The sequence below is a fragment of the Dendrobates tinctorius genome, unplaced genomic scaffold, assembly GCF_039654945.1.
Source record: "Dendrobates tinctorius isolate UK_male_01 unplaced genomic scaffold, ASM3965494v1 ptg000040l, whole genome shotgun sequence".
Classification (NCBI taxonomy): domain Eukaryota; kingdom Metazoa; phylum Chordata; class Amphibia; order Anura; family Dendrobatidae; genus Dendrobates; species Dendrobates tinctorius.
In genome coordinates, this window is record NW_027361708.1 from 5,384,861 (window position 1) to 5,403,286 (window position 18,426).

Genomic DNA, 18,426 nt, shown 5'->3' on the forward strand with positions numbered 1-18,426 from the left:
ATCATGACACCCATGCTGATATGCATGGCCTCCTCTTCCCCAACCTTGTATGCATTGTGCTCTCTTCATCCCCATCCTTGTATGCACTGTGCTCTCCTCATCCCCACTCTCGTATGCACGGTCCCTTCATCCCCATCCTGGTATGCATGGCCTCCTCATCCCCATCCTGTTATGCATGGCTCCTCATCCCTATCTTGGTCTGCATGGTTCCTCATCCCTATCCTGGTATGCATTGTCCCCAGCAGAAAAAACTTTAAAAAAATAAACCATCCTACTTACAGTCTCTACGCTCACTCGCAGCATCTTTTTACGATGCCAATAGCTGCAGCAGAGGGGAGATCACGTGTGCCTGCTACTTTAAGTGAATGAATATTCACTGCTCTCCACTCTCATGGGCGTGGAGTGTAGTGCATATTTATCCCCTTTAAGTAACGGGCACACGTGATTGCCTGGCCGCTGCAAGAAACCAGCGGCTGCGACTACTGTGTCCGCTATTGAAGCGAAATGAATATTCTCTGCCAGTGCAGTGAATATTCATTTCTCTTTAGCAGCGGGCACAGGCTTTAGCTGCAGCAGCCAGCTCCTGCCTCCTGTGACCTGCTGCTCTGTCGCTGCTGCTCCCTCTCCATGTTCTGGGACACTCGAGTACAAGCCGAGGTGGCTTTACTTTTTTCCCACCAAAAAAATAAGCCCCTCATGGCTATGTCGATATTAAGGCAAATATACAGAAGGCAAAAAAAATGAAAGCACAAAAAGTCAGCCAGTCTTGAAAAGGCTTTTAAAGGGTTATTTCATGTAGTAATTGAAATAATATTAGCACATACCTCCAATTAGAAACATAGTATAGTTCTGATTAGCTATGTCACTTTCCCAATGTGCAGGGCATTGCAGTAACTTAGATAATCATGGGTATGGCAATATATTATGTGTCATAAAGTAACAGTTTCTATGTAAGTTGCCGTAACCATGGATATCTAAGCTACTGCAATGCCCTGCACATGGGGTAAGCGATATAGATAATCAGAAGAACTATACTACATTTCTAATTGGAAGTAATTGAAAATATTATTATTACATCTACTACATATTGAGATATGATCTTGGAGATGGGTCATTGGGTGGGAGAAGACTGGAACTGAAATAGGCAAACCTTTTTTGTGTATGTGTGTATACTAGTATCCCTTACCACCATTCACATCAATAATGATGAGCTGTAACACAAGCACCCATAGGTAAAGGTAACGCTGATTATTCTCCTCTGCATAGAGTAGTGCAGGTTTCTCCTCCCTTCCTGAGATGTCTTCTGGTTCCGATTTGTTTTTGTGAAGATTGCCATTATATTATTGACCACTTTCCGCTGTGCTTCATCCTACCACAGCTTCAGATTTCTAGATTACAAGTGACTGAACAAAAATTAACCTTTATTTAAAATTTAAAAAAAATAAAACAAAGAATCTACACACTATGACAAACTTGTGGTCCTTTTTTATCTATAGCCTCTTCAGGTTGGCACTAGTACAAATAGGAAAAATATATGAATGTTCCTTTGTTATTATTATTATTATTATTATTATTCCTTTATTATTATTTGCTACCATTTGTGGAACTAGATGACACTAGAACACTGTTGGAAACCCACACTTGCTAAAAATTGTGCTTATTTATAGTATTAATGATACAATACAGTCCCCAAATGTTACTAGTTGCTATATGGGCTAATGCAGGAATGTAGGCGAACACTTTGGGTTGTGTGTTTTTACACAGAATGTTACATTTAGGGAAAGAAATGATCACTGTTCTGACTAACATGTTCTATAATCTCCAGAACTTTGTTGGCTTGTTTGACTACATTGACGTTACTGTGTGTCTGTAGCTTCTTCAAGGTTTCTTTTAGGTTCATTACTTCCATTTCCTTTCGCAAATCATCTGTAGAAAGAAAACTTAGTTAGATGTCCTCTTGCTGGATTTATCTTTAGATCTTTGTTATCTGCTGCAAGAGATATTTTTTTAAATTATGATCATATATACACTGCTCAAAAAAAAAAAAAAAGGGAACACTTAATCAACACAATGTAACTCCAAGTCAATCACACTTCTGTGAAATCAAACTGTCAACTTAGGAAGCAACACTGATTGACAATCAATTTCACATGCTGTTGTGCAATTGGAATAGACAACAGATGGAAATTATTGGCAATTATCAAGACACTCAATAAAGAAGTGGTTCTGCAGGTGGGGACCACAGACCACATCTCAGACCAATGCTTTCTGGCTGATGTTTTGGTCACTTGAATGTTGGTTGTGCTTTCACACTCTTGGTAGCATGAGACATACTCTACAAACCACACAAGTGACTCGGGTAGTGCAGCTCATCCAGGATGGCACATCAATGCGAGCGGTGGCAAGAAGGTTTGCTGTGTCTGTCAGCGTAGTGTCCCGAGGCTGGAGGCGCTACCAGGAGACATGGAGTGGGCCGTAAGAGGGCAACAACCCAGCAGCAGGACCGCTACCTCCGCCTTTGTGCAAGGAGGAACAGGAGGAGCACAGCCAGAGCCCTACAAAATGATCTCTAGCAGGCCACAAATGTACATGTGTCTGCACAAACGGTTACAGTAGAAACCGACTCCATGAGGATGGTATTCAGTATAAACTTATTACCCTCACCCACAAAGCCCTCCATGGCTCAGCACCACCCTACATCTCCTCCCTTGTTTCAGTATACCTCCCTACCCGCGCCCTCCGTTCTGCTGATGACCTGAGGTTAGTATCCTCAATAGTCAGAACCTCCCACTCCCGTCTCCAAGACTTTACACGTGCCGCGCCAATTCTTTGGAAGGCACTTCCCAGGTCAATACGATTAGTCCCCAATCCCCACAATTTTAAGCGTGTCCTGAAAACGCATTTATTCAGACTGGCCTATCGCCTCAACACATTAACCTAACCTATCCCTGTGTGGCAGAGCCAAAAGTTTTACCATAACCAGGTTCCCAGCATCATGTTCCCACATGCTTTATGCATCCATTAGCCCTCTGTGTCTGTACTGTTACACACTTAACATTATGGCTGGTCCATACAATCAGAGCAACTGTTACCACCACCCACCTTTCGTGTCTCCCTCTTTCCTCATAGACTGTAAGCTTGCGAGCAGGGCCCTCATTCCTCTTGTTATTTGTTATAATCTACTGTATGTGATTATTGTTATGCTGTAATGTCTATTGTCTGTACAAATCCCCTCTGAAATGTAAAGTGCTGCGGAATATGTCGGCGCTATAAAAATAAAATTTATTATTATTATTTATTACAGTATGATGGCCAAACGTCCACAGATGGGGGTTGTGCTCACCGCCCAACACTGTGCAGGATGCTTGGCATTTGCCACAGAATACCAAGATTTGCAAATTTGTCACTAGCGTACTGTGCTCTTCACAGATGAAAGTAGGTTCACACTGAGCACATGTGACAGACGTGACAAAGTCTGGAGACACCATGGAGAGCGATCTGCTGCCTGCAACATCCTTTAGTATGACCGGTTTGGCAGTGGGTCATTAATGGTGTGGGGTGGCATTTCTCTGGAGGGCCGCACAGCCCTCCATGTGCTCGCCAGAGGTAGCCTGACTACAATTAAGTACTGAGATGAGATCCTCAGACCCCTTGTGAGACCATATGCTGGTGCGGTTGGCCCTGGGTTCCTCCTAATGCAGGACAATGCCAGACCTCATGTGGTTGGAGTGTGTCAGCAGTTCCTGCAAGATGAAGCTATGGACTGACCCGCCCTTTCCCCAGACCTGAATCCAATTGAGCACATCTGGGACATCATGTCTCGCTCAATCCACCAACGTCACGTTGTACCACAGACTGTCTAGAAGTTGGTGGATGTTTTAGTCCAGATCTGGGAGGAGATCCCTCAGGAGACCATCTGCAACCTCATCATGCCCAGGCGTTGTACAGTAGGGAGGTCATACAGGCACATGGAGGCCACACACACTACAGAGCCTCATTTTGACTTGATTTAAGGATATTACATTCCACTTTAATTTTGTGGCTGACTCCAAATCCAGGCCTCTATTGATTAATAAATTTGATTTCCATTGATGATTTTTGTGTGATTTTGTCAGCACATTCAACTTTTTACAGAAAGTGTTCAATGAGAATATTTCATTCATTCAGATCTAGGATGTGTTATTTGAGTGTTCTCTTTATTTTTTTGAGCAGTGTATTTCAGTTTTCTCTGATTTGAGACTTCCTTTCCAATCTTTTGTTTCTGATATTTTGATATACCCACAATGTGGTTAAGAGATCAAACAAACTCTCTATGAATTGTATATATTTCCTTTCCAATCAACAGCATTAGGGTGAGTGCACACGCTGCGGATTCACCTGCGGATTTTTCCGTGCAGATTTGCAGGTAAAACCGCAGGTAAAGTGACCTGCGGATTTGCCAGCGGTTTTCCCCTGCGGATTGACACGTGGACAATGGAACAGGTGTCAAACCGCTGCAGAATCCGCAGAAAGAATTGACATGCTGTGGATTTAAAACCGCAGCAAATCCACGTGAAAAATCCGCAGCATGTGCACTGTGGATTTAAAATCCCATTGGTTAACATTGTACTGTACAATGTCTGCGGAACTACTGCGGATCTGCAGGGCCAAATCCGCTGCGGATCCGCAGCAGAATCCGCAGCGTGTGCACATACCCTTAGATGGGAATAAAGAGAAGGCCACCGAGGGCGCAAGATGTTGGAGAAGCGAAAATGCTTTATTTTGTAAAAGCAGACAAACATTTTAAAGCCATTCATCCAGTGAGTGAGAGAACAGATTGCATTTTGTGACTGTGGTTTGGATCATCTTGCCTTTTAACCCCTGTGTCATGGTGATCAAATAACACTAATGGGCAGGAAAATTTCACATTTTTATTTGCAACTATTTTATTTATTTTGCTCACACTTATATAACCTCGTTTTAATTCCTTTACCCCCAAGGGTGGTTTCATGTTAATGACCGGGCCAATTTTTACAATTCTGACCACTGTCCCTTTATGAGGTAATAACTCTGGAACGCAACCATGGATCCTGGTAATTCTGACATTTTTTATCTCATGACATTTTGTACTTCATGATAGTGGGTAAATTTCTTTTATATGACGAGTTTATTTGTGAAAAAAACTGAAATTTGGTGAAAAATTTGGAAATTTCACAATTTTCCAACTTTAAATTTTCATTCCCTTAAATCACAGAGCTATGTCACACAAAATACTTAAGTAAAATTTCCAATATGTTTACTTTACATCAGCACAATTTTGGAACCCATATTCTTTTTTCTTAGGAAGTTATAAGGGTTAAAAGTTAAACAGCAATTTCTCATTTTTACAACACCATTTTTTTTTAGGGACCACATCACATTTGAAGTCACTTTGAGGGTATATATGATAGAAAATACCCAAAAGTGACAACATTCTAAAAACTGCACTCAAGGTGCTCAAAACCACAGTCATGATGTTTATTAACCCTTCAGATGCTCCACAGAAATTTTTAGAATATTTTTTTTTAAAAAATGAACATTTACCTTTTTTTCACAAAAAATTTATTTCATCCAGCAGGAGAAATTGTACCCCAAAAGATGTGGGCCAGAAAGGAGTTGTGTTGACTGCTGGAGATACTGACAACGGCCCTGCAGTGACTTTGGGGATGAATGTGCTGAAAGAACTTGGGACTCTTTTGATCAGCGCGTCACCAGATGGTTTTCTGGACCAATGAAGCCCACGAACCCCTAGAAGAAGGTGTTTCAACAATTGATATGGGTTGCCCAGGCCCAAGAAACTTTGAGTGAAGGGAAAGTTTTAGGAAAAGTGATAGTCCCTGCCGCTGCTAAACTTGTTCTACTGCCTGGTCAGACTGCGCTCACGCTGTCCATATGAGCTTGTACGCCACTCGAAGGGGTGGCAGTTCAGATAGAGCCAACCTTAATGGACCAAATGCCCTCGGGACTCCTCATTGCCCGGACATTAGCCACCGTCCATGATGAAACTTAGTGCTGCAGTGCGTCATCCTGGGAGAGGACAATCTAACTCTCTCGCCCAAGAGTGAAGTGGCACAGGTGCTGGACATTACGGAAAAATTAATGAAACTGGAGGCTGTCCAGTTGGCAGTAAAACAAGGAGATCCATGGACTGTAGCCATTACCATGACCCCGACGCACCCACCTGGAAGTGTGAAGGAGGAGCGTCGAATCTTGGAACAGATGTGAGCTGAATTGACGGGACTCTCACTGCAACTGGTGAAAGCTGTACTGGAGCATTACCAGGATGTCTTCGCCCATCATGATGATGACTTCAGGTGCACTACAGCCATAACTTATGAGATACCCACAGGAAGTGCCGAGATATTGGCAGATTCCACCTCAGATGTACAAGGAGGTGAAAGAAATTTTGGCACCCATTCTGCAGATTGGAGTCATACGGGAGAGTCAGAGCCCGTGGGCAGCTTCCATTGTTCTAGTTTGAAAGAATGACGGGACCCTCCGTTTCTGTGTTGACTATAGACGACTGAATGCCTGTACTGTGAGGGACTCCTACCCCCTACCAAGAATTTAGGAGTCATTCGCCTTGAAGAAGGCGAAGTATTTCTTGTCTCTGGATCTGGCCAGCGGATATTGGCAGGTGCCCATGAACCTGACCGGCCGAAGGCGGCGTTCATACTGCCCATGGGATTATTTGAATTCAATCGGATGCTCCAAAAATGTCACCTTTTCCATAAGCAAATCGAGTACCTGGGACACATCGTATCCGCTGAAGGGGTGAGACCTGCACGTGAGAAGATAGCTGCGGTACATGATTGATCCACCCCAAAGACAGTGAAGGAGGTTCGGGCCTTCCTGGGGCTAATCCACTGCTAGAACTACTAAAAGGAGTGCCATCTGGTGCAAAGAATCGGACCATTCAGTGGGGAAATAGCCAGGAAGAAGCCTCCCGAGCCTTGAAGATGGCCTTAACTGAGGCCCCAATACTCACCTATGCAGACTTCTCTCCCAGACCTTCATTCTACACACCGATGGAGGTCTACATGGTCTGACGGCTGTGCTTTCACAAATGCAGGAAGGAAAGGAACGAGTGATTGCTTACGTGAGCCGATCCCTCCAGTTCGGAACGGAACTGGGACAATTACAGTTCTTTCAAGTTGGAATTACTGACGTTAGTGTGGGTGATGACCGAAAAGTTTGCTGAATACATGTTAGGATTTGAAGTCTTGGTGTGCACTGATAACAAACCCCTGACTCACATGGAAAATGCAAAACTGGGGACCCTTATAGCAAAGATGTGTGGCCCGCATGGCGAAGTATCGATACACGATTGCATATTGGGCAGGAGCTGAGAACACGCATGCTGATGCTCTGTCAAGAGTGACCCATGAGTAACCTGGACACAACCGAGATGAAGAATTGGAAGCAGAAGAGATTCTTGGTTTTCTGGACCTCACTAGGTCATTGGCGGCGATGTAGGGACAGATCGCAGAGGCGTCTGGAGAACAGGTGCTGGGACGACCTCGGGATGACTAGATGCAACTCCCACAGGAAGATAGGGAGCTTGCCCAATTGTGACAGTGGGTAGCTTTGAAGCGACTCCCTAGCTGAGTGAAAGTGATGCTCTGTCCCAGGGGACTCTGTAGATTCTCAGACAGTGGGAGAGGCTCCAATTAGAGGATGACTTGCTGTATAGAAAAGTGCTGTTGGTACCGGAGTTGGGATCACCTGGCAAGTGGTGCTCGCAGAGAAGTTGATCCGTGCAGTGGCTACGGAGGCCCATGAGAGGAGCCCACTTTGGTCCGGAGAAGACATTCCAGTGGTTACAGAAGCTGGTATATCACCCCCGATTGAAGAATACAGTAGCCCCTTTGAAGTTATTGATGATCGACTACTTTACCATGAGTACAGCTCATCTCGGGTATGAACATTGTCTGGTGATGACCGACAACTTTACCAAGTTCGCTGTGGTGACTCCTACTCGGGATCAGACTGCTGAGTCAGCTGCGCAGGCTATCTGCCAAGACTTTATCCAGGTGTACGGTTGTCCGAAGAGGATCCATTTCAACCAAGGCGCTTATTTTCAAGGTCGAGTGATGGAGGAGTTACATCGTCTGTACCGGAGTGAGAAGTCAAGAATAGCGCCCTATCATCCTTAGGAGAATGAAGTCTGTGAATGCATCAAGTGGACGCTAATTCAGATGCTAAAAACACTGGAAGAAGATCGGAGGGGACAATGGCCTGAGTACATGGCTGATTTGGTCTGGGTGTACAACAACCGAGTGCACAGTACAACTGGATACACTCTGTATATCCTGCTGTGTGGGCGAAAAGGGCGGGAGATTACAGAGCTGGAATTGGATCTAGAAGAAGACTGCCCACGGATGGGGGTGCCTTTCTGGGTCCGTGCACATCGACATGGGCTGCAGACTCTTCACCGGCTGGCGCAGACTAAGTTCCGGGAACTTGAACATCATGAAGCAATGCCAATTCGAGGGACAGCTCTCAAGGCCGGAGAGCGAGTGTTGGTCCGAGACAAGCGACCTCGAGGCAAGTTAGAATATCAGTGGGAAAAAACTTTATCGGGTGAAGCGCCGAGTTGGATCCAATAGGCCAGTGTATGAAGTTCAACGAGAAGGGGAACATAACCGAATAGTCCACAGTAGCATGTTGCGTCCTTGCCTGTCACGGGATCCTGAAGGTGAGAAGAGAGTGCCAGGCGCCACTGAAACGCTCACTCCCACGGTTATTGACTGTGATGAGGAAGAACCACTTGCCTCATTCTCAGACTTGGATAGTCTGCTGCCTGCCGGTCCAAGGGAAGTACCTAGGCCTGAAACTCCAGAGATGGCTGCTCCATTGGACCCGGATGTGCTCCTGTCTTCTACCACTCAGCCAGACTCTACCACTCAACCTGAAATACGCCGTACTGATCGTACGACGGCAGGAATACCTCACACTCGTTATGAACAAGACCAGTTTATTTGGCAGCGAATTGTGTGAGAAATGGAAGAGTGTAAATGTCTGAAGAAGGAACTCTCGCCCGTGGAATGTTAAGCTAAAGGCGAAGGGGAGTGTAAGGAGGAAGACCGGACTGTGGGTACCTGCATTGAGCCGGTTCAGAACTGTCAAGGCTGCATCCCATGTTGCCCGGGGGAAGGAATAGGGAACTGGACAGACTCCATGACCCTGGAAGAGGGGGGTGTGATTAAAGGGAATCTGTCACCCCATTTTAGCCCTATAAGCTGCAGCCACTGCCATCAGGGGCTTATCTACAGCATTACAGAATGCTGTAGATAAGCCCCCCGATGTAACCTGAAAGATAAGAAAAGCAAGTTAGATTATACTTACCGGGGGGGCGGGGGGCGGTGGGTGTCACGGTCCGGCGCCTCCCATCTTCATACAATGATGTCCTCCTCCTTGCTTCTCCCTCGGCTCCTGCGCAGGCGTACTTTATCTGCCCTGTTGAGAGCAGAGTAAAGTACTGCAGTGCGCAGGCACCGGGAAAGGTCAGAGAGATCCGGCGCCTGCGCACTGCAGTACTCTGCTCTGCCTCAATAGGGCAGAAAAAGTACGCGTGCCCAGGAGCCGAGGGAAAAGCAAAGAGGAGGACATCATCGTATGAAGATGGGAGGCGCCGGACGGGACAGCAGCACCCATTGGACCGGACTGAACGCCGGGGTGAGTATAATCTAACTTGTTTTTCTTATCTTTCAGGTTACATTGGGGGCTTATCTACAGCATTACCGAATGCTGTAGATAAGCACCTGATGGCAGTGGCCGTAGCTGATAGGGCTAAAATGGGGTGACAGATCCCCTTTAAGCTGGAAACCGAGCTGAAAGTGCTCGAAGCAGAGGTCCGTTTCCCATGTCAGGGAGAGTGCAGGACGGTAAGGTCCTACTTTAAACTTTTGTCCAGTGCCCCACTTTGTTTAAAATTGGCCCTGCTTATTAACACTGATGTAAAAATAAAATACTGATTTGCGGGATATATGATCACAACCTGTGCTTTTACCCTAAACTGTTAAATTATCTGTACATGCAATGTCCGAAAAATATAAATCCAATATTATTTGAGCCATTATACAGATGTTTGCAAGAAGATGAAAACTGCAGCCACAAGATTAGTGTGTTTTGCCAACTGTAGTGTATGCGATTCCATATAAAACTAATCCTAAATCTGCAAAGAGTCTCACAAAATGTCAGCCACACTCCAAACTACGGCAGCCAAGGTGAGTGTGCCTCTGCTATACTCCAACAGGTTAATCACAAGTTAGTGTACACGGTCTTCTGGAAATAAAGGTCTTATAAGTGGTATGACTTTCTAATTCTATTCCCAGATTATAGTTATAAATTAATGTAAAAAGGTTACAATGTTACTTCTGTATCTTATCTATGTAATGCACGCAACCTGAGTTGGATGTGAACCAATGCTGGGCTCCTGCAATGATCAGCTCATATTTACATTCCAAAGATATTTTGCTTCAATATAAGAACACAATAATATTCTGATCCCGCTCCTCTGGTGGAGGTACATAGGCGGAGGCAATCTTACCTGAGTCAACGAGGCTGCATAACAGCCCCATGCAATTGTATTTCACCTCTGGTCCCATAGATTCATCTTGCAAAACTTTGTGCAGGATTGTCACCAACTCCGACTCTTTGAAGACTTCTTCAACAACCTCTGAAATTATAATGAGGACCATTATGTCGTCTCATAAACTACTACTATTACATTAATGATGCTGTAGGGGCCTCCACTGTATTAGTTGAGGATGATGGTGTTTGTTGGCATCGCCATTCTTAGAAAAGCATGAGATAATAAAATAGTGTGTGTGATGATGATGAATCTCATTACCACCAGTATGCTCGCATTACATTCCCGAGCATTCTATAAATCACCCACTCGATAATGAATTTTCTGTCAAGCCTTCGTACTTCATTACGCAATGTTCTGTGCCCCTCTAATATAATAGGTTTGTTTTGTGATTGCTGCGTTTTACGTTACCAAGGTTGATGGCAGAAGCAATGGCTAATGCGATAAGGGCTTCATTTTGCATAATGGCGTGCTCGCTGGTTGTCATGGATACCAGATGCTTCACACCTTTGGCCTTTTCAATAGCCTTGACTACATCCTGTGCATAACAATCAAAAGAGAAAGTTTTTAAATTGTGTAACCTTGGTGGAAGTCATAATCATAAAGCCCATTCTATGTCTCGTTCAGTGATATTCTATAAAGTGATTCTCTGATATCATTCATTCTGAAATCTTGCTAAAGTGACAATCCTCAGTTATACGACCGGTAACGCATACATAACTGTGATTAATGAAGCTGGGACCATGCTCCTATCCTCAAGTTACACCCTTAGGCTACGTTCCCTACTGGTCTAGCAGAGTGTAAGGGATTTATAGAAATCTCATGCCCTTTGTGCTTCTTTTTAAAGCCACATTAAGTGACCCATAGAGCATGCTTCACATCCACAGCAGGTTCGCTGAGTTTTTTTTCCTCATAGACTTCTATTAGATGTGGAAATTCCACAGGTAAAAGGCGCACATGCGTTTTAAGTGCATTTCCATGGCAGAAACACATCAAGAACGCGTATAATACACACCTAAGGCCAGGGGAAAATAAGTATTTGATACACATTGCCAATTTTGCAAGTTTTTCCACCTACAAAGAATGGAGAGGTCTGTAATTTTTATCGTAGGTACACTTCACCAGTAGGAGCAGTGTCGAAGTGGGCGCCAGAGCTCAAAATCTAAGATGGCACCTGCTCCCTGGGTGGGCGCTACCCCCTCTATTAAGTAATGACTGCTTGGTAGGTCAACACAGGCAGTGCTTAGCAGAAGGGGCGGAGAACAAGCATGAATGCACAGCACAAATGGTGATCGCAGTCAGCCAGCACAAAAAGTGATTGCAGTGAAAGCAGTCAGCCAGCACAAAAAGTGACTGCAGCAAAAGCAGTCAGTCAGCAAAAAAAGTGAACACAAAGAATGCTGTTAGCTACCACTTTGAAAAATGGAACATGTGAGAGATGGGATAATGATATCTAATTAATATCATTTTGATATCTGATGGAATTCCTTATCAGATACAGTTTGGCCCAAAATACTTGCTCCTATGCTCAGCCCCCACCAGGACAAAAGGGAAGTCAAATACACATCAAACAATGGGACATCATTATCCAGTGTAGGCTCTTCCTTGGACAGGGCAGACCAATTGCTTTTTTAATTAGGTCGAGCAAATAGGACTTTGAAACTCTCTCCAGGGGGGGCCAGAAGGCATAGACCCTGTGTCCTCCAGCACCAGGTCCAGGAATTATCTCAGGGGTGTGAACGCTTGTGCCGTTACCAGCCAACTGGCTTCCTTTGTTGGACTCAGGCTGACACGCAGACATATTGGCACCGCAGATCCCTGGCTCAACAGCACAAGGCTCTGAGATATTGAATCTAGAAAATGACCTATAATAAAATAATGCAATATCTCTGAAACTAGCCGAGCACATAATCGGAATCTGCATTCCTTTCCCCACAAGCCCATACCATGCAGCCACTTATAGAACTCTGCATTATTGAGCTATAGAGCATAGCTTCCAGGAATTAAATATGGTAGGTATATTTGGTCTCCCTGCACAGATAAAATCCAGCAGAACCCTGTGACTCTGCTGCCGTCCCATTTAGCGCTTCGGATGAAATGTTATGGGCATCCACGGTTCTGGCCGGAAAACCATGCTCTCAGATATTGGAGGAGACAGGCTGTGTGGGAGCGTGTGAGAGGGAGCAGCCTCGGGGATAATAGGCAGCTACTCATTTTGGACTGAGTCTTTCTACAGGCAGGAGGCTCTTTAGCTGACACGACCAGAGAATTACGTAGCAAAGATTTGGACCTGTGACTCTTCAGCGCCTCCCTGTGGTCACATGCTACATAACACAGTAATTGTAATCTATCTGTATCCTACCCTTGGACTACACTACTGACTGTATACTTTTATATTGTTATTGTATATATATACCTGTATCTTTCTAGTGTGCCTTTCGGCAATTAAAAGAGCAGCCCAAGATTTAATTTTATATTTATCTCAATTCACGAAATCCCACATCCACACGTTCGGTTGGTTATTATATGCTGCCTGGGGTTGGTTTCTGACTCGGTATAAGCCTGTTGTCGGATGGGGCTTATATCTAACGAGGAACTGGTGGCAGCATACCATACTGTGTTAGTGTGGAACCCTGATAGTGACGGCTGGGAGGTTTATATGTACATATCCCCTGCTTGGACTGGTGATATCTGTCCCCCCTCACTGGAAGTGCCTTAATAACTCGTACCTATAAGTGAAGCCTTTCTGGCGACTATTTGCCCTCAGTGCAGTTCCCTGACTGACCTAGGGTAAGTGGTGGCGCCAGAGAGCCGATCCCTGCTGGGTCCTTCTCTCCCCTCCCCAGAGATGAGTGAAGTCGACACACCCCTTCCCCTATGCGATTCATCACAAAACCACACAAATCAGAGAAGATGCAGCCAGTGCTTACCCTAGGGAGTCACAGCTCTCTCTTAACCAGTGACAGCTCTATTATCCCTACTACCCAGGGAGAATGCTATTGGCCCTTACTACCCAAGAACAAATCTTCTAGCCCTGGCTACCCAGGGACAGCTCTCTTAGCCTGACTTCCTAGGAGCATCTTTCTTATAACCCTATTACCCAGGGACCGTTCTCTTAGCCTTAGTACTCAGGGAGAGAGTTCTGAGCCCTACCACCCAAGGACTGCTCTCTTAGCCCTACTACTCTGGGACAGCTATCAACCCTACTACCAAGGGACAGCTCTATTAGCTCTACTACCCAGGGACAACTGTCATATTCCTACTACCCAGAGACAGCTCTTATAGCCCCTGCCCAGTCTGTGCATTGCATGAGCTGTCCTTCTATGCCTTGAAGGTCTTGTGCTGCATTGCCACTAGTGTCTTGGCTGAGTGGATTTTTAGTGCTGTCAGAGAGGGGCTCAAAACAAACAAGCGCTTTTGCCTGTCAACAGAAAATGCTGACAGTCTCACTCAGAAAATGAGCAAAGCTTGGATTAGCCCCAACTTTTCCATACCGCCAAATGATAGCAGCACATAAAATTATTATAATCTTTAATATTTGAATGAGGCCTGCCAGTTGTTGCCTTTAAGGGTCTATGGATGAGTGTATTACCCTTCCTATAATTTTTTCATGGCTTAGCACATTGTTCAGAGCCTTTATGAGTGAAGGAGCACATCAACTAGACTTTCTCAATATTTTAATGAGGCCCCACCAGTTGTTGTCTTTAAGGGTCTATGGAAGAGCCTGCTTATAATTTTTTCCTGGATTTGCACTGTGTGCAGAGCCTTTATGAATGTAGGAGTACAACAACACTTTGTTCACAATACTTGAATGAGGTACTACGGTTGGTGCCTTCAAGAGTATATGGATGACCCTGCTTGTAATTTCTGTCAGGCTTTGCACTTGGTGCATAGCCTTCATGAGTCTAGGAGTACCACTACATGACAATGTGAACAAAATGTGAATGAGGCCCTATTTTGTCTAATGCAGGATATATCTGAGTCTCTTTTCCATCACATTTTTTGCAGTGCTTGCTTTCTTCATAAATTACACTGAAATGTTCAATTTTTTAATAAAAACTTAGGTAAACCAAAATTTAAATTATCATTTTTTAAATCCTTTTAGATGTACAATGCAAAATAATTTTGTGGTACCGTGTTAGCCAGAAAAATAGATGTAAATACTTATGTAACCCCCGAAAATTGAGAAAAGTATTCAAGGAGTGATACCGTTATGGGCTAACCAGAGAAATTATATTTGCAAGCAAGCTTTCAGGGCTCAGAAGGCCTCTTCATCAGGCTAGATTACAAGTCTCAGTAATTCACTTGTAATCTAGCCTGATGAAGGGGCCTTCTGAGCCCTGAAAGCTTGCTTGCAAATATAATTTCTCTAGTTAGCCCATAACGGTATCACTCCTTGAATACTTTTCTCAATTTTTGGGGGGGATATAAGTATTTACATCTATTAAATCCTTTTTAAAATTTGCCTTATATACAAGTCATTATGCAGGAAAAAATGCTTCTTAAAATTTTTTTTCCTGTAAACTCCAATTTGTCATTTTACTGTTGATTGAATGTTTTACTGTCAGTCCTTAAAGTTTAGTAAAAGTGTGACACCATTGTTCTGAGGAGCGATCTGGGAGTCAGAGATACTTCCAGGGGTCTTCCCCATGCTGTTCTCCTTCCATATGGAAATTTTTCCATCTATTTTATCATTTTCACTGTCCCCCAGACCTCCTTGTAGGGTCTGCCGGAAAAATGCTTAGATTTCCCATTGACTCCCAATATACTCGTTATTTGAAACAATCAGAGCATTAGGTATTGCTTGGTTCGAATAACAAGCATCCAAGCATTTTAGTGTTCGCTCATCTCGAATAAATATATGTTCTATCCAACTATCTTATAGGAATGGTTAAAAATATATATAAGTGACATAAATATTAAATTCCTGCCAAAAGTTAAAATGTGGGTTCTCCATCTTTCATCCATGGTGGAAAAAAAGACATAGGACACAAATATCTTCCTCTGTACTATGATCCCTGGGAAAAGGACTGGGGGAGTAGTGGGGTTCCTGTTGCTTTAATCAGTGGTTTTTCCAACATTCAGATCCCGCAGATCTGACATTTATCACCAATACAAATAAATGGCCAGGATATCCCTTTTCAAGTCTGTTTAGCAGTAATTATTTTCCTACTTGAGACTTGCTGTGTCGTAAGAGAGATGCCAAAAGACGATTTGCTTCTCCTCGAACTCCAACGTGGTCCTTGGCGTCGCACCACTGCACAAGTCTCGCCAATAGCTTGGAATCTTGACCCAGAATCCTAGCCGTATCCGCTTTCCATAAAAATAGAGTGATATTATGTTATTGCATGGTGTGACAAGGTTGGAATCACCAATTGCCCAATGCTCTCATACATAAAAGAAAGTGACCACCGGGAAGCATCTACGTTTTCTTTACTGCCCTCTTACAGTGAACTTCTTCTGAACCTCAAGTTTAAAAGCTATTAGTCATTATTGGACCTAGTTCATTTTTTTAGAGTTCTGATGAAAGACAGCATTCTGTATCTTTTTTTTTTTTGCTCCTAGATTGATATTACAGCAGCTATTAATTGAGGTCCCTGAGCTATGCCTGAGCATTATTTGTCTGACATTCAGGTGAGACTAATATTGTACTCTGTATCGTGAATCACCGTAATTTCTTTTTTTGCCATTTTAAAATGTTATTTCTTAAAGGAGTTCTGTATTAAAAGATATTGATTGCAACTAAGTTACACTACCAGACACAACTCCTAGATTATCTTACCACTGACTCTGCCAGACACAGTGAAGTATTATAGAGAGATGCCATCAATAACTTTAAGTATGGAACCTAGTTAACTTTCTGAAGTTACCAGAAATGGTCATTCCAAAAAGATGAGACTACACTGAAATTGTGAATTTTGTCACTAATCTATGAATTTCTAGTTAAAACACAATAATGCAGCAATTCTTCTGTTTTACCTTGGCCATCAGTCAACATTCTTAGTGTTCCCAGGAGCTTGAATTGAACAGGGGGCATTTCTGATCTTAACAACATCTGGATTCTGTCTGCCACCCCTTCTTCCAACATTCTAACTTTGTTCATTACTAAGGATAAGATGCATCATAATAAAATGTTACAAATATTATCGATAAATTGATATAAACCTAGATGTAAAATCAAAAACATGTAAAATATATACTTCTTGTTGTCATGTACTATAGGTCAAATAACTAATGTTTTATTTTCAAATATTTTTATTAGGTATTTTAGCAGATTTTACAAAACATGCTCTTTGTTTATGTAGTAATTCACATTGATAAGTAGGGAAAGGGGGATGGAAAGGGATTGGAGAAGGGAAGGGAGAGAAAGGAGTTTGATAGTAACATAGACAGAGCTGTACATATTTGTATATCCACTACAATAACTAATGTTTTATACGTGTTTTCCACACAGCCAGAAAATAAATCTGAAGATAACCTTGTAAGTGTAAAAATGTGTGATTATTAGGATTTTTGGCATCTCACATCCCTCTAGCTTCAAATTAACACTTCCCCTTCCTATGAGGTACAGCGAAATATCCATAGATTGTGCATGTACAAAGAACGAGATGATCAGAGGAGCCCACACCAAGTATACAAGCAATGGGTTTAATCGGGTAGAATGGTTGTTTTGCAGCTTATACAAAATTCGTTCTGGCTGCTTTTAAGTATGATGTACAATAAAATAGTATTAGCCCAAGAAATCTAGAAAAATAATTTTATAGTCTAAGACTGATATAGTTGTTGGCTAACCCAATTATATTAGCCAATAAAGGTATCACTATGTATTTTCACTGCTTTTAAGTAGCATAATATATTGATAGTAATAAGCCCATAAATCAACATTGTTGGACGTCCCAGAAGTCGGACCGTGATATGCAATTACTTTAGAAGATGGGAATACTACTTAACTTTATTTCTAGGTGATGGATTTTGAGCCCTGTATTTTAAAAAGTCCTAAATGTAAGAAATATTATTACAAAAGGTGAGTTTTTTGCATATTTATAACAACAGTTGTCCTTTTTACATTATGGCCCTCACATCAACACATACAGTGCTGTGCAAATTAATTGGGACAAAGCATTTTTTTTAAGTAAAATCATAAGTTGGTTACCAGTCAGTGATTCAAACCAGTTTTAACTGCTTTGAACAGGCACTCACACCTTTTCAAAGTAGACATGTGGGAAATGTTATTTATTAACTATTTTGATTTAAGGTAACAAAAATTAAAACTTTTTGCCAAATTTCCATTTTTATTCAAGTGATCTTTAGCAAACTGCAAATAGGCAGTTAATTTTAGAGAGCTGTGACTTTCTCTTTGCAATTCTGTGTTGTGCATATCAGACTTTGGAAGATCCCTGGTTTGTTACATAACGCAGGTCACTAACTCACACCTCACATTTATAGAAAACATCAGACTCTAATTTAAATGATTAAATTATGTTCTAATCTTAAAGGTTTACATACTTTTGTCACTCACAGACAAATGATTTTGGATAATTTTACTCAATAAAATCTAATATTTTTTTTAACTCATTTATTTGACCTGGTTTTCTTCATCTACGTTTGTTACTGTGAAAATTTGATGTAGTTTAAAGTCACATTGATGCAGAAGTATGGAAAATTCTGAAGGGTTCACAAAACTTTCAAAACACCATGTCATGTTAGACCTCAGACTTGTGTTAGATGTTTTTGACACATCCTTTGGGTAAGCCTTAGGCCATGTTCAGATGAGCGAATGCGAAATCGCCCGTTTTTCATCTGGATTAAAACAG

General features: G+C 42.7%; 1 protein-coding gene across 3 annotated transcripts in view; it reads right to left on the bottom strand.

The window, feature by feature from the left end:
* Positions 1–1,400: 1,400 nt before the first annotated feature.
* Positions 1,401–18,426, bottom strand: part of LOC141088663 (rap1 GTPase-GDP dissociation stimulator 1-A-like) — a 327,771-nt gene continuing 310,745 nt past the window's right edge. For all 3 annotated transcript variants that reach the window (XM_073574813.1, XM_073574814.1, XM_073574812.1), the window contains 5 exons: positions 16,592–16,717; positions 15,786–15,925; positions 11,024–11,150; positions 10,571–10,699; positions 1,401–1,926 (listed from right to left, as the gene is read on the bottom strand). In XM_073574813.1, coding sequence (XP_073430914.1) covers positions 1,775–1,926; positions 10,571–10,699; positions 11,024–11,150; positions 15,786–15,925; positions 16,592–16,717 — 674 coding nt within the window. In that variant the 3' untranslated portion in view covers positions 1,401–1,774. The remainder of the gene's footprint in view (positions 1,927–10,570; positions 10,700–11,023; positions 11,151–15,785; positions 15,926–16,591; positions 16,718–18,426) is intronic.